The sequence below is a fragment of the Lepisma saccharinum genome, chromosome 11, assembly GCF_977018435.1.
Source record: "Lepisma saccharinum chromosome 11, izLepSacc3.1, whole genome shotgun sequence".
Classification (NCBI taxonomy): domain Eukaryota; kingdom Metazoa; phylum Arthropoda; class Insecta; order Zygentoma; family Lepismatidae; genus Lepisma; species Lepisma saccharinum.
In genome coordinates this window covers 17,704,489-17,727,609 of record NC_139239.1, presented here as the reverse complement: position 1 = coordinate 17,727,609, position 23,121 = coordinate 17,704,489, and the positions used below count along the sequence as shown (strand labels likewise).

The window sequence follows — 23,121 nt, the reverse complement described above, 5'->3', positions numbered from 1 at the left end:
ACTATCAACGTATGTATTTCATATCATACAAAGCAGTCTACACACTTGTAACAACAAACTTCTGTTGTGACGTTACCTTGCATTTATCTAAATGTGCAAGGTAAGCGAGTGTTACAGAGTATGCGTCCTATCTTGAAGCGAATACTATCTACCTTGGGAATGATGTTAAGGCTGTATATATTTTGTCAAGACGAAAACACAAATTTATACGCCTTAATCGCCTAATTAGCGATTACTAGTTAGGAACATCAAACGATTATGCAATCGGCCCAGCCATAGTAGAAGCCCAGATAAAAAGTAAATTAAATCCTAATATTTCTCCCGCAGTTGTTTCATGTAACAAATATCCGCATGCGTTTAGGGGACTTCAAGTGAATAAACATTTTAGACAAAAACTGAACTAGACATACTTCAGCAAAGAATCGACATCGGAGTGTAAGAAGTGCCAAGTGCTTGAAATACAAACGTCTAAAATACATTTTTGATAACATTAACATAATGAGCAGTACCCTTTCTGAAAATCAAACAATATTTGATATTCAAATTTCTTTTATTTTCCTAGTTGCACATAGAAACATGTTTCACTTGTCGAATTTCGAAGTCAACATCTACAGAGAGCAAAGAACAAAATGAACGAACTCCCCCAACCCCCTCCAAATAAGACACGTGTGTACTTTTAAGCGTACTAATTTTCAAGTGTTAAAACATACTTCCAAGACATAAAAAAGCAGACGTAACTTCAAAGGCGTAGAACAAGATGAATCAAGCTCACGAATACGACCGAAAAAAATTAATAGGATAAAAATTACTTCTCTTCAGATTCTAGCTGATGGCTTTTGGCTTCAAATTAAAAAGGATGCGAAGTTAGAAAGGAATTCTTTGAAGATGGGTTAGAAGTCCGGTATCCAGGTTTAAAGAGGCCGTAAACCCGAGATACTATGACGGAAGTAGATCACTTGCTGCTCATTTCAGGCAGGCATCGCCGTGCCGTCTTGTTAGGTCGTTGACGCTCCGGTGTAAATTATTCGACGAGACTTGGGAAAGCTATCAAAGTGGGGGAGCAGAAAGATGAAGGCGGCCTCAAATGTTGCCAACTTCGACAACGTTAAAGGCGCTTACAAGATAGTCCGAACATTTCAAGATGGGATTTTTTTCCTCAGGGTAAACCGCATGGAGATGAATGATAATGCAATCAAATTGATGAGGGGACAGTCATAGAGGCACGCACCATGCTCCAGCCGGGATTCGTACCGAAAGCATTAAGTGAGGTCGTCAATCCACCAACCAGGTCACTCGGCCACCGAGATGGCTACATCGAGGTAAGAACAACTTGAATGCCCAAATTTGTCTCAATCGAATGGTGTACTATTCCCAGAAAGCAAAGATCAACAACAAAATAACCTAAAATAATCTAATATATATTTTTTTTAAATATAAAAATACGAAGACTAACCCTGAACTAATCCAGCACTAGTCATAACTCTATTAGTCGAATAGGCTTTCTGCAAGCCAATCATAATTTATGTTCAGATAGGGTAGTCAGGTCTCGAACTACAGTTCAAAGTTCCATCATTGGAAATCGGAACATGGAAACCGTTGTGTGCATGCAAGCTGTTTTTCTTGTAGTCACGGACACTTCTGGGTTGTAACGATTCTAAATTAAAGTACATTCGTATATTTGTTTATTAATTTGTAATATTTTGGCTATTAGTACATGTTTTAGTGTAAAGTATGTTTCCATTAGAATCATCAGAGTAGGCTATTCATTTCTTTGTATTGAGAACTGTATAATCGTCTGTCTCTTCTAACAAACAGTGCCGATTTGTAGGTTCTTCATTCATACCCTTCTACGCTTATATAATAACCTGCGTCCAAGTATTGATATTTTCTTGCCAGAACACAAGTGTCCGACAATCGTCAAAAAAATATTTTTCTGTGTCATTTTGTATTGTTTTGTTGTTGTTTTCCCGTTACAGTTTCAGTATAAAATAGTCATGTACAGTAGTACTGTATCCGAAACTTTAAAGTAAATAAAATATGAGCGACTCGCTCACTTTTCTCGCACATTTTCTGAAGAACGCCATAGAAGCAACCGAAGGCCACCGCGTTCAACAACCCTCCTGTAGCACCAATCAATTCCCAACAGACAGGCAGCTAAAAGAAACGCTAAACAACATTGTTGAACTTAAATTAGAACTAGAATGCAAAGAAACTTCAAGTGTGCGCCGCGCCCACCTCTCGATCAACGAAGAGTCGAAGCAAGAAAAAGGAAATAAATACCCAACTTGGCAACACTTGCTATTGCTCTCCCGAATCCAATTCCTGAAGCCGATATGTACTGTCGACCTTCCCATCGGCATTTCCCCAACACCTTAACTTCCATGATCTTATTAACGCCGATGCCTTGGAGCTAAGATGAATGGGATTGGTTAAAACAAAGCAGGACGACACCAATAGCTGCTCTTTTTAGGTATACAAATCTAAAACAGGAATCAACGACTGCCTACTTCCGGCATTTTGAACTCGGGTACGACATACAGTGAACCTAATCACCTTGGGAAGAGTAAATGTGGTTGTCTAAAACATAATATATCAAGTTACCCAGTCTTATTATCTACAACGGAGTCCTAACCGTATACCTACAGAAGACAAATTTAAGTCAAAAACATTTTAACATCCCGATAAGCTAATATTAAATTTACCAAATCCTGAACGAATGACAATAATCTTATTTTATGCCAGGATAATGAAAAAGAAATGTATTTGTATTTTGGTTACTTACCATTGCTTTCCTATATATTGCGGTAAACTGAAGCAATAATGATGAATGATAATTAGGCAAAGAACGTGCAATAAGTTAGGGTCTTCCGTAGAAACACTGCGATTCGATTGAAGAACACAAGCAATGACGGATGATATAAAAAAGCTATAAGCTCCACTATTTTTCGAGAGGAAGATTACGACGAAGATTGCATATGTGGATAGGTTTGGGGATTACGAATGATGTTGGTCACTTAAGGGTTTTAAGTCCAAGTTTGCTCAAAATTAATTTTGTCCATTTTCAGGCTCATTGCAATGGACCGAACAACTGATAACCATGTTAAATATCATATCTAACCTAACCTCATGCTTTCCCCTTCTCTAAAATATAATCCCCATTTCCTCTTCTCTCTCTCCTCTAAAATCAACCTCTTTCGTCTTGTACCCTTATCCCTACCAATTACGGATTTAAGATCAACTGAAATTCATGGCAAGGTCTGAAATTGATTTGCTCTCTTAGGTCACCGCCATTTTTATATATATATATATATATATATATGTATGTATGTATGTTCGTGTGTGTGTGTGTGCTTTAGTTTAGTTTATTTGTACTAACCACGCATGTTGCAGTTAGTGAATCTTTAAGCTGATTATTAACCTTGATAAACTCGATAAATATATTAACAAATGTGTTTCAACTTCAATGTATTTCTCATGCTTGCTCTTCAACTTAAGTTTCCTCTAATCAGAGCCATACTTTGGAATTTTTCTTTCGCAAATATTAACTCATCCTCAACATTCCCTTTCCACATCTAATATTATACTAAAAGGAAGCGTCGTACTGAATTCTTTGAGCCATTTCTGCAAAACAGATCCTGAAGAAACTTCACCCAAAACACAATTAAACTGGGATCGCGATCGTGCTGTACCACAATTTTCCAAAATTAAAGTACGTATGAAAAGCAGAACTCCTTACCATAAGAAAAAGTGAATCACGTCTCCATGTATTCCTCTGCCATAGCGTACATATCCCATGTCGCTTTCACTTTCTTCCACACACTGCCAGCAAGAACATCACAGCGTGACAGCAGCACACTAACGTAGCACGTTCGTTTCCGTTCTGGCATATTCCCTTATCAATCCAAGGTCTCACCTACAACAACTCGAAAAAGGGGGAGCGCACACGCTTCCCTGCACAGTTGGCACGCGGTTTTCTCCACAGCACGTATTTACGGGAACGTTATGGCAGGAGAGAAAACTTGTAAACGTGACAAGTGACGTAACAGTTTCAAGGTCACTGTATACAACTATGAGCTAATCGTAACGGAGAGACCATTGCTCCCTCTATCTTCATGTCATTTATCGGTAAAGTAATAAAAATAAACCGTAATGGAGAAAGTGCAGAGCTCTGAACGTGAAGTATTGTGTAGGAACTGATACGACTTCTATGCGAGAACAAAACAATGACAACAAATAATGAAATAACGGTCTGAGGATATAATTATATAATTACTGTCCATTCAACTTTCCATCTATTTCCACTTTAGTTTCTTGGCGTAATAACAAATAAAGGTTCAAGAAAAGATAGCAACAATAGTACCGCAATAAGGGAGCCTTCAGACCGAAGTGACACGTATTACTTGGAAACGAACATTCAGAAATAAATGCAGCACTTCGTACCAAACTGACATGAGAAGCTACACGTGTCGCTCGGACTGGATCGCCTTTTCAATATCATGCATCGTGGCGCCTCGGTCTGGTTGTCGCGCAAGCGCAGTGAAACTCTTTTTACAGACTGATGATGCACTTGTCGCTTGGGTCTGAAAGCTCTCAAAGGAACAAACGACACGAGTTTCACACCAAAGTGACAAGCGACAAAGGTTCCATCCAATATGCATAAAAGCATTCACGGCGCATGCGCTACCAATAGTCCGAGGCGACATGATGCACGATATTGAGAGAACACTCCAGTCCGAGCAACATGTCGAGCTTGTAGTGTCACTTGTGTCGCTGGTCTAAAAGCTCCTTAAGAAAGATTTCACACCGAAGCGACCCGTGGCGCTTGTGAACGAACCGATTAATTGAATGGAATCTTTCACACAGTAGAGGCGTGCAACCCTGCCTGATTCCTAAGGTCGATATGAAGTGCTCGTAGTAATGTCTAAATGAAGTACAAAAAAAAATGTTAGATTATGTATCCTGCAGACATAATTAAGAAATAACCTTAATAATCAATTTCTATGCAATGAAATGACCTACCTTTTCATCGAAAAAACCCTGATCATCAGTCCGCTGTTGACCTAAGAGCCGATCTGTTTCCAAATCCGTGTCGGGTTCTTCTGAAACAAAGGGAACCAGTATCAGGTTTTGTTACAATTAATTAATTTCAGATACACACACACAATGGAGTTCCTGAGAAATATGTTTAAGGGAAGCCAAACAATTAAAAAGGGTGTCCAGAAATGATTGGGTGTATTTAAAATGGGTCAACGTAAAATGAAAATGGTTTCTGAAGTGCTGAGATGGAGAGAATAATTCAGAAATCAAGGCAGTAGAAATACAGTAAAAGAAATAAATCTAGTTGAAAATTTAGAGAAACAAAGAACTACTACTAATTATAGCAGATTTCTGCATAGTTTATAACACGGCCTCTTTCACAGCATTTAATACAACATGTCTACGCTTAACTACCGGCACTGGCGTACGCAGAAGGGAAGAAGTTGATGGGGCTACAGCCTCCTCAGAAATGTTGAGAATTTACTCCCTCTGTCCCATAATTATTGTCCGGTACACTTTTGTTTGTTGTCCCATAATTGTACGATATTCAAACTGTGACATTTGTGTATACAGAAGAAGTAAATGAAACAAGGGAATGTGTCATACAACGTTATTACTCAAGGATCAGTACAAATTGGCCGATCAAGTATCCAAAAGAACCTAAATAAAAAGTTACCATTTTGGCATAACGGACAAAAATTATGGGACAGAGGGAGTAACATTTTCAAACAAAAGCAGTAAAGAACTCGAGGGAAAAGCCTGAGTGGTAAGTGTAACCCGCCTTTAAAATAACCCCCAATTGACATTTATGAGAATGGAAAGTTCTAATTATACGAAATATTTTATTGTGTATGCAGCCTCCCTAGAAATCAGTTATTTACGATTCACCTTTACAATTCCAGCCTTTCCAGAAAAAAAATCCTGCGTACGCCAGTGAGTACCAAAAATACTTAATATATCAAATAAAGTATTGTTTGTTTATTTAATTTAAAGTTTCTTTGTCCCTTTTTCTTGTTTGTTCATAAACCTACTTTACTTTACTACCAATAAAACACAGATTTCTATTTCCAGACTAGTAGACACCCTGCTCTATTATTAATTTATTTGACACAATTAATACTTTAAACACGCTGTGGCAAAATAATTTTACTAATAGACAGATAGTTATTAGTACCATTAAACCTTTTCAATTTTAAAAGATGAGCTCGGATTAAATTTCAATCAAGCGAAGTATTCCATTTGAAAAAAAAAAAACTCTTTTTAGCACATGATAGCGTTATTAGTTTAGTATTACATTACATCAATCCTTGGCAATTTGCACTAACGAGATAAATAGCCCAGAGAAAGAAAAGGATTTAAAATAAACCAAAAAACTCTCATCTGTTAAGTAATCTGCTTCCGGTTGTCCTCCGGCAATCACAATCAAGAGGGGCGCAACAGCCCGTTAGCGTGTCGGAAATACGTTTAGGTCGATAGCCGGACGTGCCATAAAATGGCAGCGAACGCAAAATTGCATTATGTCTGCGCATATGTCACTTACACAATTAGCGTGAAAACAAGGCATCATTTCCAGTAACTAATAGACGTTCGACATAGTAAATTTGCTACGGTGTCTCCTGGTTCAGATTTCTTGAAACCCGGGCGCTGTTTTGCTTTATGTGCAGTCAGATGCAGAACGGGCACCAATACTATCGCAGAAGGCTGAAAAATAGCGGCCTGGGGAATGCATTACAATGGAGGATAGCTTCAGGTTGCTATAGGACTGTTGGCCTGTATCAGAAGATGCTATTTCAAAAAGTTATTTCCTACCACACGAATAATAATATTAATAAGCACTTCTATTTAGAATTTTTTTCCAGAGCAGCGAAACTTAACCCTTCATTTACAACCGACCCTTTTTAATTATCTATTATTATTTGGGAACACCCCCCTCCCCCCACACACAAGATAACTGCACCATATATGAAATCAAGGGTGCAAAAAACTCGTATTTAAAGTTGCAGATTAAGGGTCTCTTGTTACACTCATATGATATATTTACTACAATAATCATGTTCTTGTTGTAATAATAATATTGAATATTGGCTGATGGACCACAGTTAATTTAAAAAGAACCCAGAAATTAGGAAGGGACTTTTCTTTGCAAAGTAGGATGTCTAGACACACCCAAATGTCAACATCTCTTCCATGTTGCACACTCTGGACTCTGGCGTCTGGGCTGACATCTTCTGTGGGATTTATTGTGTTTGTTGTCCATTTGTTTTTGTGATTGACCTTCCATCAATTTTATCTTATCACTATTCATCCTCATCTTAGCCACAGTATTAGCCAAAAGTGGGAAATATCGAAGTAAAATAAATCAAATCACTTTTCTTTGCGAACTATGATGATCTGGAAATGTACATTTTATATTGGTGAATTTTAAATTAATAAGTTTTATATAAACGACTTCATTCTCTAGCAAGTCGTGGAACATTTAATTTCTTTAAATGTCACAAATTTCTTACGCTTTCTATTCAGTGTGTTTTCTTTTCTATATAAAAAAAACATTCCAGTAACTTCTATGAAGGATAGGGGTTCCGCACGTAAATCTTAAATAAATTGCGGAAGGGAATTTCTCTCAACCCCCTACAAAAACAATATTGTTTCCATTTTATTACTTAATGAAATCTAAAGAAAAACATGTTTACGAATTTAATATTCTTCGTGTTCTAAGATATTTACTTGGTCATGAAAATAATCATCATGAGTCCCGAGTTCGTCCCACTTTTTCGTCGTTGCGAAAAAGAATACGAAAAGAAACAGACATGAATGAAAACTTTTTCATGTATCGGTCCCTGCTCCGCTAGCATCTTACGATTGAAAATACTTGACATAAGCACACATAAGAGCAACAAAAGCGTCTTAACTCATTAGTATGACCGAACCTGAGTCGCGTCATGATATTCAAGCAATAACGAAGGCAACGTCCCTCGGCGTATATGACAGTGCGGCTGAATAAAAGAGCACCTTCGCAGCGAGAAGCAGGCATTGAAGTTCCACGCACGTACGCACACCCCCGAACCTCCATCCCAAAATCTACCTCGGGGCTCAAAAGCCTACACGTAATAAGCTTTTCCTTTGCATCCTATGGCTTAATACCGCGGCGAGATTGCAGGAGCCACGGCCCCAGCGGACTACAATTTAGTCCACAGAATTCCTACAATCCCGCCGCGGACCCAGTTCTCAATTATGAACGCCCCAGCCAATAGTGTATGCCTCCGAAACGGAGTAATTCTTTCAAGTGTCAATTTCTAATCCGACCTTCGCTTTCTGTTTGGAACGTTCCACCCCTTCCAAGATGGTTCAATGGAGAAGGGAAAATCGCTCGCCTCGGAACTACTAAGTCCGTTTCCCTTCGCGCCCTATATTGTTAGAGGTAGACCGAGCGGGCAAAAACCAGACGGCAAACTGGGAAAGTAATTTGATTTAACTCCCTAAATTTGATTCGCGTATCCAGTTTGCTTGGGCACCAACAAGTATGTGAACAAAAGTTCACGGTGAATTAAAGGGAGGCAAGTGTGATAAACAACATATTTTAACTTTGAGTTTTTAAGTCCACTTTATGCAGAGATGGGCTAATCGGAACTAGACTCACAGTTTAAAGTGGGATCCGAACCACTATCGAACCCGAGATCCCTTGATTACAAGGCGACGTCGTTACCACTACGCTATGGAGGAGGTCCAACATACTTTAACTTAAGCGGGAAATACTACGACAGGAATGCAAGGTAACTTTTCTGCACAAATTTGTAAATAAGCAGTGACTTTTAATTAGCATAATTCATTGCCCAGTGATTTTAACTTTACTTATTCTAACATTACGTTTCGAGAAAACGTAGTGTTGGAATAAGTATAGTTAAAAGCACTAGACAATGGATAATGTCCAATGAACGTTGCATTACAGTGTAGAACCACTGTCACTAATATTCGGAGAATTATAACAAAATCCCAAGAAAATATGAATCAAACATGGCTACTTACGATAGCAAATTCCGAGCACTTATTAACTTCATAGTAGGAATGGGCGGGACACAATTTTTTTGATCGGGACAAGAATTTTTTAAAATCCAGAGTTCGGGACGGGAAAAGTTAAATTTTCGGTGTATTTGCATTACTAATTGCTATTTATTCTAGATAATCTAAATAACCAAGGTCAATAAATCAAAATCACCCATATCACTTGGTAGATCAAAGCCCATGACCAGCAACAGCAGCTACTATCTACTTCAGTCTGTCCTTTTTCCGTTGATATATTTCTCTATGCCATCGGAAGTTTGATATTCCCAAGAGAACAAATAAAATAATACTTCCATAAGAACAATGTATATCTCCTTGCCTCCTACGGCCATATTGGCAGTGTTGGCAAACCTGATGCACATAAAAGAGCTAAATTTCACTGTAAATGGAGTAAAAACTTTCAAGGATCTAGATTTACGAATCTGGATAAAGTGCCTCCTGGGGTAATTTTAGGTGTCAAATGAGTGGGGGTGTGGGTGAGGGGGCGCTGTTATTGCCGTTAGCTTTAAAGTGATGGCAATTTATTCTTAGTTTTCACCGTCTCGATCCGGCGGCATCACCCATATCAATAATCCACCGATGGTCGTATGAAATCGAAAATAAAGTATTCCCGGATAACAATAGTACGTCCTCTTCACGTCAGCCATTGCGCTATAAAGAAAAGTAGCTGGGGATGTAAGAGGGGGTGGGGCGACGCAGCCAAAATAACAATATCACGTCACGTGCAAAATGTATACTTATGACAGAAGTTGTCTATGTAAGCCGGAGCCAGTGATGGCATCATACTGGGGCAGGAGGCGGGTGCCATAGTTCACAGTGAAACGAGTGCAGGAAAGAGTCAGTTCTGGCTCCAAAAGAGCGAAGCTGGCAACGGTGATCGGCAGTTGCCAAAGAGAGAAGGACCTAGAGGAAATTGTCCCTCTCCCCCATTGATTGTGTTTAGCATTTATGGAATAAAAACTAAAAAAACTTCCGAACTCACAATAAACGAGAATTATCCACTTTTAAACATGACCTTTTGGAATTTCCAGACTGTTCGGGATCCAGCAGACCCAATCCCTGCACAATACTAATTTTTAAGAGTATACTGATAACAAGAAGTAATGATTAATAGAAGATCAAATTAACTGAAAATACATATTTTTATTTTAAAAAATCTTAGTTGTTGTATCGGAATACCGTGGATGGACGACAGAGTTGCGTTCGTTCTTTTGAATAATTCCGCATTGGCGGAAGACCGAGGCTGGAGATAGTGGAAATAAAAAGTCGTACAAACACAACGTATCCACAATTTGAGGCTAATTCAGTCCTACAAAGTGCCGTATGTTTCGAACACAAATTTATTCCTCTGGAGATTTTGAAATTCAAAGCAACCTGTAGACCCAATTATCTCGGCACATCTCCGCTCCAAATCTGAAACACAGCGTTTAGAACCCGACTCATCAAGGATGCCGAAATTTGAAATTTTGGAGAGACCACCTGGGCATACAAGCGTGGTCTAACGGAAGGTTCCTCGGCAAGAATGGATGAACGAGGTTGTGGGGTATCGATTTTGCCGCAACCTACTCCCGTGACGTCATATAACCTCACTGTTTTCCTGTTAGGAGACGTTTCTGACTGAAGGTCAACTATTCTTCGGGTCTAAGATTTTTTTTTTGACATGCCAATCGTTTTCCGTTCACAGAGGAAATCCGTTGAATATTTTGTGGATCGAAAGAGAAAGTGCTCGAACAATGTCTCCCAAGACAGCGGGAGAACTAATAATAATTTTTAATTCTATTGTTACAAGTAGTTATTTGTGTGTGTTTTTGTCAATATCAGCTGCGTGTACGTTTAAATAGCAATATGTACATTCATTTTTGGCATGCAATTTATATTGACATATTAGGTACAGTGGAATCAATGAGTATTACCGTGCAAATTGTCCATCACCATGTTCGTGCACTTTATTTGACCCAATAAGAGCTCAAGAATTAAAAGAGACTCAAAACAAGCTGTTGACAACTTCTGCACTAGCATACATAAAAATTCATCGCTTGAAACACATAGGATGTAAGAGAAAAATTAATGAAAATAGTCATGGGCAATCTGCATGGTAATACTCATGGATCCCACTGTACATGTGGTATCATAAAAGAGTGACTGATTGATTTGGTTTATTTTACTTCGCATTTCGCAACTTTTGGCTAATGAATGAATGAATGGTGGTAAGATGAAAATATGAAGGGACAAACACATATGGACGACACGACACAAATCCCACAGAGGATTATACTGGCTAAGTCCAGATGGCAGAGCCTCGTTAGTCTGCAAGAATGCAGTCGAGGGTGTACTACGTGGATGTGAGAGTGAGGTTGACTTCAGTGACTTCTGAAAAGACCATTCTTTCTACCCCAGTATCATAAAGGATTGGACACCTGGTTATTTTTTTATTACATGGAAAGATACAGCTCTTGCGCAGAATCATTACTAACGCCCAGATTTTGCCCAAACTATCTATTTTATTGATAAGAACAGTTTCATATGCTTTCTGCACAGAACAAGGGAGGTGGCAGGGGGTTGGATGAGCCACGGTCAATCCAAAATCAGGTTGGTTGAACCTCTCAATATGCAATGGGCAAATTTTGTGATAATTGAAAGTGAGTAAATATTGATGAACATGATGGGAGAACCATAGGGAATTCGAAACCAGACTCTCCGGTATCAGAGCGCGCTCAACTAACTATTGGACCACGGAGATCTGGAGTATGATAATACTTTTCCATATCCCCATTGTATTGTTAATTGGTTAGTAGTCTTTAAATATTACTATCATGTGATGACATGTTATCGAACCTAAGCTTTTAACACATTTTCAATGCAACATCCGAATTTGTTTAATTTGTTTTTACTCCAATAATTAAATATCCTATCATTGAAAAAAACAATGAAAATAATTTATCTTCGAAGATGTGGCCCATCCAAATCTTTGATAAACATCCAGTGACCCGTCGAAACCAGAAAGGCTGGGGTCACCACTGGTACAGAAGTATGTTTCTGGCTACTTCAATCATAACTAACTAACTCTCTAGCCTTCTTGAACCCGAAGGTTCACGGCTGCAGCAACACAGGCCTTCCATCTGTCACTATCCTGAGCAAGATCTATATATTCTTTTCCATCCCTACCAATTTCCTTTAGGTCAATCTCAACATTATACCTCCATCTTCATCTTCCTATTGGTCTCTTAGCATCCTACTTCAATCATTATACGTAAAATTCCCAATTTCTATTATTCGTGTCTATAATGGTTTAGAAATAGGTGGAAGATAATATTTAGGTCTTGTGCTGTCCTGTTGAGGTTCTCCCAAAGGTAGATTAAAGGAGTAGAGAATACTGATCACCTCCACCTACCCCAACCAGATGGCTACAACTTACAATAAATCTACAATTAAAATAAGAGTATGATTGTCTCCTTGACGTCATCCTTAGCGTTCACAACAGGTGACAAGAAACTTCATCCTCCCGCGCCACGACGGAAAATTCCACTTGATATTGTTTGTTACCCTTACGTTTCACTCGGTTAGAGCTTTCAGATTGCAAGATAAGAATAGTTTGCTAATTGCAGTGGTGTGATAATTATCTTCTTTCTAGGGGGACCCATTCACTTCCTATGTTCTACTGTTATTGCCAGAGAGGTACGAAACAGGGAAGATCACTCAATTTTAGACATCACGTTAATTGACGGTTTATTGTTAAACGTGTCAATATCACAGAAATATTAAATTTCGAATGAAAGATTATGATTTTTCATTAACAACAACACTGGAAGTTAGTGTCTATTTTAATATTAGTGACTATTATTGTGTAGTTTTTCTAAAAATGTTAATGCCGTTTTTCCCGTATATTCGGGAAGTTACACAGAGGGAATTGATTTATTTGGAACAGCAAAACACGTTTGGCTAAGATTTACGCTAAGTATACAAAAAATTTAGAAACATTTAGTATTTTAACCTAATTCTCTGGTAACTCTAAAACAAATGTGCGCGATTACTAACAGAATTTGTTTTTGGTTTGTCGCCTATTTAAACAAATTTAGTTCCTTAGAAATCCAAGTCATTACAAAGTTTAATAAGTCAGTGCTTGTAAATTTAACAACAGTAAGATAAACCCGCTTGAAAATTTTACGAAAACTGATCAAAACAATCGAATTGTATGAAAGGTTAACTTGCATGCAAAATGTAATTTGTGAAGTTATTTTGTACAAAAAGCAAGTTAACCACTGCTTGCTTCATGATTATTTACAGGTTTGTTCGTTGCATGCACTGATGAACTAACTGGCACCCAACCAGTATGTGCCCTCACCGGGAAACCCGGGACTTATTGATTACAAAGGACAGCGAACACCTCTAGCCTATTGCGAATGTCCTATATGCAAGCCTGTTTAATGCACGTAGGCCTCCTGGTAGATAGGTTAGCGTGACGCGCTACAAGCCAGGGACCCTAGGTTCGAATCATGGGAGAGGCATGAACGTTCCATTGAGTTTCTCCAAATTCACCCATTCAACATTCATCCTTCTCGATCGTCCTTATTAATTAAAAAGTATAATGTGTGCGCCTTTTTTTGTACAAAGTATACTATTCCATTATTATTAAAGGTGATAAATATTAGAATTTTCTTATATTATTTACAGTCCCAAAATTATAAAATACATTAATATGAAGACTTCAAGATCAACCACTCAGCTTATAGATACGGTTTCAATATGGAAGTCTTCAAATTTAGCGCACAATTAGTTAACTGATATCCTTGAAACATATTTTTTTTAAAAAAATTATAAAAAGATGTGTTTTTTGAAATTTTCAATTTTCTTTTCGATTTTTCTAAAAATTATAAAATTCAAATCCCACAGTCATGTTGTATTTCAAACTAAAGTTCATTAAAAACACGAGACAATGACACCAATCTGAGCTCTCTAAGCCAAACAGTTTTAGATCTACAGTTGCTTAAATATTTCAAAATGTCAAATTTGTGCAATTTTTGCTAGTTTTGACAGCTCAAAAACTACGTACCTAAAGAATCTGAAATGTATTTTTTTAAAAAACCTGAATCTTAAAGGTTCAAACATATTTTTCTATTGGCTTATTTGACCCACTTACCATTACTCGGAAAAGTAAGTAACTTCTTAGTTCCAAACTTTATGTACAATGTACATATGTATAGAGAGTATGTGCACCTTCTCTTATACACACACACACACAGTGTACGCATTGGTCTTCGTAACTGGCTAATAGTTTCTGAACGGATAATAAAATGCACAAGCTGCCTACAGCAATTTCCAGCGAGGAATCTAGAAAATTTCATGGGGAACGGAGGTCGAATAACGCCTTTTTGTATAATTTCCTAATGTCGAGAAAATTCTGCACTAAGCAGTAACATTTCTTTGCACGTTTCAATTCCTGCAAATTTGTTTTTAGCCGGCAGTTTTGAAACAAGCTATCTACGGTGTTGGATTAACATGGAGTGTCCTGTTACCGTATTGACAGCTGCAGTTGATAGATTCTTTCATAAATCAACGTCAACTAACATTTCGTGTTGTCTGTTAACGATCATTAGTCACTGTGATGCAAAACCAAATGACGAAACATCTGCAGCTCCACCCACACCCTCGTGCCGTTGCAGACAGATTGTCTGTCCCGAGCAGAAATTTCAACAAACGGACGTGAAAATCCTGCAAACATATTACGTTACAAAACTGGGTACATTTTCAAGTGTACCTCATACACAACATTAATGCTCATGTTGAAGCACCTGAGGGTTTAGTGTCGCTTTTCTGCCACTTTTGAATAATTGCGACGATGAGGATGAATGATGATATGATGAAATTGATGAAGGGACACTCGCAAAGAACACCCATGCCCACACCGAGATTCGAACCCGGGAACTACTGTGGTGAGATGGAAAAGTCCACCACTTAACAGTGCTCTGTCACCGAGCCAGCGTTCATTGTACGAGTACTTGCACAGATTTTCGAAAGTTGTTCAGCTGGAATATTGATATGTATTAGTGACTACAGCATGGCCACAATCCTTTGCGCTTGACTATTCCGATGATTTGGTGTAGTATTCATTACCATCTCTTTTTAGATCATTGATTTAAATCACTTTAAATAAATAATTTATAGAATAATGTACATAAGGATTTTGTACATACCAGAATCATTTTTCGTGAAAGTACATTAATCGTGTAATCATATAATGGTGTTTATTAGGCTCTAAAAAAGAAAACAAAAAGGAAATAAAATATATATATGTACCGATGGTGTGAAGCTCATATGAAAGGAAATGTAATATGTAAACTGTAAATACACTTACATTTTTCTTGGTTTAAAATTCAATAATATTTATGGGCAAAAATAGCAAACATTTTGTGTACTAATTATGTTAAACCGTAAATATTGCCATTATAATTGAACTGTAAATAAACAAGCAGGTGATATTTTGCAGACTATCATTAAAAACATTGCCAAAATTCAGCTACAAAGACTATAAAAAATATTTGAAGTTGCAATTATAGAGTACATCCACAAGTTTTATTTTCAGTGGCAAAAAAGGTACTGAAATGGTTATTTTATTTATTAACACACTCAGCAAAAAATTCCCATAGTAGGTTCATATATACACAGTATCTTAAACAGAAAAATGTTTATTTACATATATATTTTTTTATGTGCTTCAATCAAACTCTTTAAATATTTTATAGGGCCATTTACTAGAAAAAAGCCTTTCTACAATAACCATATCTGTATGTATGGTGCCAAAAACCAAACAAGCAATTTTAAGCTTGGTTTAAAAAAATGATTTAAATTTTTAAAAAATAATTTTTTTAAAAAAATAAAAAATCTTGATTGACAAAATACAATGTGGTGAATAGATTCACATTGTCTAAAAAGCGATAGACTACATGACCTGCTTGCACAAGTTCCACGAAGAGAACGAGAGCATTATTCAATTACCTATAAATAAGTGTATAGAATTTTAATTGACTAGTATTTGTGCCCTGTTACATATACACAGATCAAGATTTATAATGGCGGGTTAAGATATTTTGAAGTTTCGATATTTTTTTACCCTGCCTTCTACTTCTAGTTTGTGTTGTGGCCTTATCTTCATGTCTTGGTTGCAATTCTTGTTTTTGTCTCTTGTACTACTTTTCACACGGCTGTCTTGTTACTTGGGTATGGGAATTTTGAAACACTATATATTTATATTTTTATTGTCACGTATTGACTTAGGACCAGATAATAGTACCAATAGGCTACTCCAAACATGACGAGTTGTATGTAGTTAACTTTTAATTAACAGTAATTGAAAGTTCTTTCCAGACACTGGCCAAGCGATCCTTGACTTTTCTTTTCATTGGATTACCGGGATTTATTTTTTAAGTCTAGGCATTTTGTGAATGCGTCTTCTTCGATCTTATTCGTTTATGGTATTTATGGTTGGATTAGGGTGGTGAGCTAGTTCTGCCCAGAATTTCAACCTTTCTCGTTGCGTGTATTCAAATAGTTGAGAGGCACAATTTCTATTTAGGATTCCAAATTAGATTACCTATGCAGAAAATGGACTTTTAACGAAATTCACAATATCATTTACACGTTTCTTGAGCATAATCAGGGTGGCTACAAAGAAGCAGAAATGAAATTCCCTGACTTTTCCAGGTTTTCCAGGACAAAATTTACATTTTTCCCTGACAATTACAAACTAAACTAAATCGATGTTTTTGCAAATGGAAATAATAAACTCATACAGATCCACGTATGGTTTTGTTAAGTACCAATATTATCTTCTATGAAATTGACTTAATTTCTCTATGATTTGAATTCAAACTGCAAAATAGTGAATTTGGAAAATTATTACAATTCACAAGCTAGGGAAGGATTACGGAATTTTGTCATACGCAGTAAGTTTAAAATAAAATACTTGATTATTTTCAAAGTTACGACTAAATGAGATAAGAGTGAAGAGTGATTGATTAAGAAATACAATTTGTAATTTATCAGTCTCATTATACATTCTCGGTATTATATGTTGATATTTCCACTGAGGTTTGGAACCCTCTGCTTGCAAGAACCATGAGTAAAGACTCATTTTTCAATGCATAAAGCTACTTTTCTCTTCTCTGAAAAGCAAACAACTTAACTCTTGCATATAAGTGAAACAATTGAATCGAACAAAATAAAGTGTTATATTTCCTTACATTATCAATGAGATTTCTGCTTCAGTACAGTATATTCAAGTGAAGTACTGTGAAACTGACAACATGTAGTTATTCTATTAATGCTGACGAAAAGGGTACGTAGGTATTAGAAATTTAACGCAAGGAATTTATAGAATTGCATTGTATAGGTACCTGATTTAGCTAACCACACATTAAAACAGGAACACTCTAATAATAAAAGCTTCTGAAAAGTTCATATACGTGGGGCATCCTGAAAAAAGCTCCAATGGTGCCTATACGTAGCACTAGTGGTCAGAGATAGACACACACACATGCAGGCAGGAAGAAGTGGCATGTAGCTGTAATCTGGTAGTTGCAATGCAGCCGTTTTAGGACAGTTCTAGGTTAAAGATTGCAGCTCTCATACAGTCTCCCACCGACTGCGATGTAGCCTACAATGCACGCTCAGAATTTGACACAGAGCCACCAGCAATCGTGTGAGGTGTGCAGACCGGACGTCGTGAGTGATAATATGGTCAGACGATGGTGGAGACAATTCACGGAAGGCCAATCGAATGTGCACAACCCCATACAGCTGAGTACACACGGGCCCTTTGCATCACTTCAGGTGAGAGATCTTGGACCACTCCCTGTACAGCCCTGGCCTTGAATGTACAGACTTTCATCTCTTTGTTTAACTGAAGAGGTTTCTGGCAGGGCAAGGATTTGACAGCTACACTGCGGTAGAGATAGTTCCAATCTTTGCTGTCAGACACATATACCATGGGCATACAAAATTTAGTGACATGCTACGACAAATGCCAAAACAACGGTGGTGATTATGCCGAAAATGAGGTTAGGACTCACTGTTACTAATGCAATAAATTACAACTGATATTCTTGTTTCATTTATGCCTAATGGGTAGGGACCTTGATATTTTGTTATTTTTTTCAAATTTGTGTATTTTCTTATTTTTTATTTTTTACTATACAGTGTTCTTTTTCCCAAAATGCACATTTTCATTTTAGCGCATTTTCTGGCAAATATCTGAAATTATACCTTCATGGTGTTTTTAAACTACTGTTTCAAATTGTAAGTCACATGGCTTACCCCTCTTCGTGAGAGTTTGATATCTTGAAAGTTATTTTCCATACCCCTTTTTAATTTTAATGTAAGGATTTTAGATAATGGAATTTTCCCTGTATGTACTGAAGGGTGCATAATGACCATAAGTGGCGACGCACCCAAAAAATTAAAATCAATCAATCTCACGTGACAGATACCGATATATTATGGCACCAAAAATTGGCATTATCTTTTTTTGACTTGTTAGTGTTACATTTCCCAAAATTCGCGTTTTTGTTTTAGAACATTTATCTGCCAAATATACCGAAACTTAATGCTCCATTGTGCTTTTAAACTATTATTTTAAATTGTAAGTCACATGGTCTACGTATTTTCGTGACAGTTTGATATGTTGGAACAGATTTTTGAGGAAGTAAAAGTAAAGTACTCCCTGCACTTTTCCATGAAGGTGTATAGGGGTGTGGAGTTAGGGCCCCACACTTTCTTGATCACGACTGAAGGTGGGGGTGATGTGATCAGCACCACGCTCCTGGCTACCTTTATCCCTCAAAGTTTCCTCAAGGTACCAGCTTCATATGATGCTGGGTGGGTGCCGGAGCAGTTTGAATAGGTGGAAGACAGCCCGGTTCTCCCCCGCAGCGGATCGACCCCTGGTCTCTTGCATACAGGGTTTGTCCGGAAAGTAATAGGACTGATTTTTTTTCGCCGCGACTGTACTTCGGAGCGCGCGCGCACTGACTGTATTCGGTAGAGGGGGTTCCTACCTAACCTACAAGCGGCTAGTCAGTTGTCTCCGAGCACCCGGAGAGTCAGTACAGGCTTTTTCGCGCGACGTGTTTCTGTGAGTGGTGCAAGCCGAAAATGCAGCGTTCGTTAGAGCAGAGGTACGCGATTAAATTCTGTGTGAAACTCGGTAAATCTGCGACAGAGACGTTTGATATGATCAAGCAGGCTTACCCAGATGATACTTTAGCAAGAAGTGGTGTGTTTCGGTGGCACAAGGCCTTTTCGGAGGGCCCGGAAGAGGTCGCCGATGAAGACCGTGCTGGAAGACCTTCGACTTCGACAAACACCGACTTTGACATCTTTTTTGACATCAAAGGCATCGTCCACCATGAATTTGTTCCTCCTGGACAAACCGTCAACGCCAAGTGTTATGTGGAAGTGCTCAAGAGACTCAAACGAAGGGTCAATCGGGTCCGACAAGACATCGCAGCCGACTGGAAGTTGCACCACGACAACGCCTCGGCTCACACCGCCTTTCTTGTGACCAGCTACCTGACCAAGGCAGGCATCCCAACGCTTCCGCAGCCGACCTACAGCCCAACTGTGGCCCCCCCGGACTTCTTTTTGTTTCCTCGCCTGAAAAGGCCGATGAAAGGCAAGCATTTTGAGAGGACAGAGGGGATCCAAGCATCTTGCACCGCGGCTCTAAAGGCTATTCCGGAGAATGCCTTCCGTGACGCCCTAACGAATGAGTTCCATTATTACTCGCTCGACAAATGCCGATGGTGCGCACTTATCTTGGTAATTCAATACATATCTCGTGCGACAAATACGAAGATGTGGCTCCCATGTGACGGTAGATACGCACTCGATCTCCTGTTAGAACCCTGCCACTTTGCTCTGTGATGCAAATGGTTTTGATAGAAGTTGAAAAAATCGTGGGAAATACACGATTTAACGTGGCTGTCGGAATTATTCCATGTACGTATAACTCTATAGTTTACTCTTAAGTAAAATGTTGGAAAACTTGCATGTTCTATGTACACAAACATGGCCTAGAAAATACAAGAATGTTGGATTTCATTGAATTTTTGGTTGTTTTAGGACATTTCTTTAAAAACAATCGCTAAAAACGCCAACAATTCGCATTTTATGCCAAACTCGCATTATTTCAATATTTCGAACGGGCGAAAAATGTGTCCAGACATCACTGCACATTCCTAAACATAACTTCGCAGCAATTACAATTTTTCACGGTTTTGGCGTTTGCAAAAAGTCAATGTCCCTACTAATAGGAAATTACTTTCTGGCCACCCCTCGTATAAATTAGTAGATGGAAAGTGAAAATTTAGCAGGGCTGGCAGAGAAAAGTCAATTCTTGAAGAAAGTGATTTGATTTTATAATTGAATGATTCGAGTAAATATGATATTAAAATATTTATGTATTTATTATTAGTACTTTATTTCATAATATTGGACATTAACCTTACTCAGTGAGAGATTAATGACCATCTCTCACGAGTTTAAACAGACAGGACAGAGAGTGGCGTTAATTTCATTGCAATACTAGTGTTGCAGTAAATTTGAGTTTGGGAGAATGCACTTGCCAATTTCTATAACGTTCACCAATGTAGATTTATGTTTCACATTTTCGTGATAGTATTCAATATATATCCCGTTTGGTTGGATTCTTCTTGATATCTAAGAATAGTGCAATGTCATTGTAAACGTATGTTAACGTCAGGATGATGAAAGAAAACCTTCGTAAGCACGGTTACATTAAATAAGGTGAAGTGAGCCAGAAGAGTAATAAAATTCCAGCAGCATATTTGCAGTCTAAAGCTCTTCTTGTTTATGCATGCGATTTTTGTTGGATGTTGCAGTCCATGCAATTTCTGTCGCATGTTGTAGTGAGATACTTTGTCGGGTGGCAACATTCGACAAAAATCGTATGTATCAATGGAACCTATTTGTTTCAATGTTCCTTCAGTTTGCCCAACAAAATGCCTTACTACGATGTCCGACAACTATAGAACGGCGCCACCCGCCCTCATCCCCTACATCTGTTGACAAGTCCCCTTACTACTCTCATACGGACAAGAAAAAAATGATAATTCAATGCATTTTCCACGTAATATTTAGAGGCTTAACCTTTACTCCCCCGATGATCAGAGTAAGGTCGTACTGGCCCGATGATACCATATGGTATCATCAGAGTAAGGTCGTACTGGCCCGATGATACCATATGGTATCATGGTGCTGATTACGAAATGAATGTGCTTTTTGGACCTTCATACTGTTATGTTTGGGTGGAAACTCTGACACAGGTCTGGAGCAAGCCTGGGAAATTCATATTTATGACCAACCTCCCCCCCCCCCCCTCTGCGCAACATATCCATGCCATATTTCCGAACAGAATTTCACATTTTGGCTCATTATTCAACTTTTGTGGCACCCAGGAATATGAAACAATGTTTCAATCTCTTTGGAAACGTCCATTCTTTGAAGAGAATACTAAGGTTTGCGCCTTCTCCCCAAAATAGCGGGAAAAGAGGGGGCAAACTCCAGATTTTTAAGTTTTTCTTCATTGAAATTCGGTGTTCGCGCCCCCAAACCCCCTTTCCTCGGTTCGGCGTTCTGAATTGTACACGGTTGCATGCTCGAATGTTTTAGCTGAAAAACAAAAGTTATCCGAAGTAGATTGCTCCCATAGTGGCCGAGTTATAACAATTTTCCTCCAAAAATGCAAATTACCTATTTTTCGTAAAAATAAAAATCACATTTTGGCTTATTATTCAACTTGTATGGCACCCAAGAACATGAAACATGTTTCTCTCTCTGGAGAAATGTCAATTCTTTGAAAATAATACTAAATTTTGCGCCTTCTTCCCAAATAGCGGGAGAAGAGGGGGCAAATTCCAGATTTTTATGGGTTTTTTCATTGAAATTCGGGGTTCGCGCCCCCCAAACCCCCCTTCCTCGATTCGGCGTTCTGAATTGTACACGGTTGCATCCTCTGATGTTTTAGGTGAAAAACAAAAGTTATCCGAAGTAGATTGCTCCCATAGTGCCCGAGTTATAACAATTTTCCTCCAAAAATGCAAATTACCTATTTTTCGTAAAAAAAAAACAATTTAAAAAATCACATTTTGGCTTTTATTCAACTTGTATGGCACCCAAGAATATGATACATGTTTCGTTCTCTTGATAAATGTCCATTCTTTGAAAAGAATTCTAAATTTCGCGCCTTATCACCAAAATAGTGAGAGAAGAGGGGGCAAACTCCAGATTTTTATGTTTTTTCCATTGAAATTCGGGGGACGTGCCCCCAAGCCCCCCTTCCTCGGTCCGGTGTTCTGAATTGTACACGGTTGCATGCGCTGATGTTTTAGCTGCAAAACAAAAGTTATCCGAAGTAGATTGTTCCCATAGTGCCCAAGTTATAACAATTTTCCTTCAAAGAGTGTTCGAATTTAAAATTCCCGCAGAGAGAAATTTCTCTCTCTCTCTCTCTCTCTCTCTCTCTCTCTCTCTATCTCTCTCTTCCTGCCATCACTGGTTTCTGGCGCCGTGGTTGTGTTGCCTAAAAGTTGAGGCCGAAACTTATGAACGAGATTTCCTGTTCCCGTGCAGAGTTCCATAACGATATCTTTAAATAAATAAATATTAAAAAAAAAGGTCAATGAAGACGAAATTCCCTGACATTTCCCTGACTTTTTTGGATACCTCAAATTCCCTGACTTTTCCCGGTTTTCCAGGTTTTCCAGGTCTGTCGCCACCCTGATAATTAATACTAGTAATACAATTTTCAATTTTTCATGAATTAATTTGCAAAGTACTTACTCAATTACTACATGAAGCACTGATTATTGTCATCATTATCTTCACTGGTACGGAACAAATATTCCTTTGCTGATTCATAATTTTGTTTCAGCAAAGGAATACTTGCTGCGTGTAATGTGAACGAAATGCAATATTTCGTGCTGAGAAAAATCTTCGAATGTATATTAATAC

At 38.1% G+C, this 23,121-nt stretch overlaps 1 protein-coding gene across 7 annotated transcripts in view; it reads right to left on the bottom strand.

The window, feature by feature from the left end:
* LOC145994656 (uncharacterized) overlaps positions 1–23,121 on the bottom strand; it is a 314,233-nt gene that overhangs the window by 119,297 nt on the left and 171,815 nt on the right. For 5 of the 7 annotated variants that reach the window (XM_083130764.1, XM_083130767.1, XM_083130768.1 and 2 more), the window contains exon 6: positions 5,020–5,099. In XM_083130764.1, the coding sequence (XP_082986890.1) occupies positions 5,020–5,099 (80 nt within the window). The remainder of the gene's footprint in view (positions 1–5,019; positions 5,100–23,121) is intronic. The other 2 variants (XM_083130766.1, XM_083130769.1) reach the window with 1 other exon arrangement.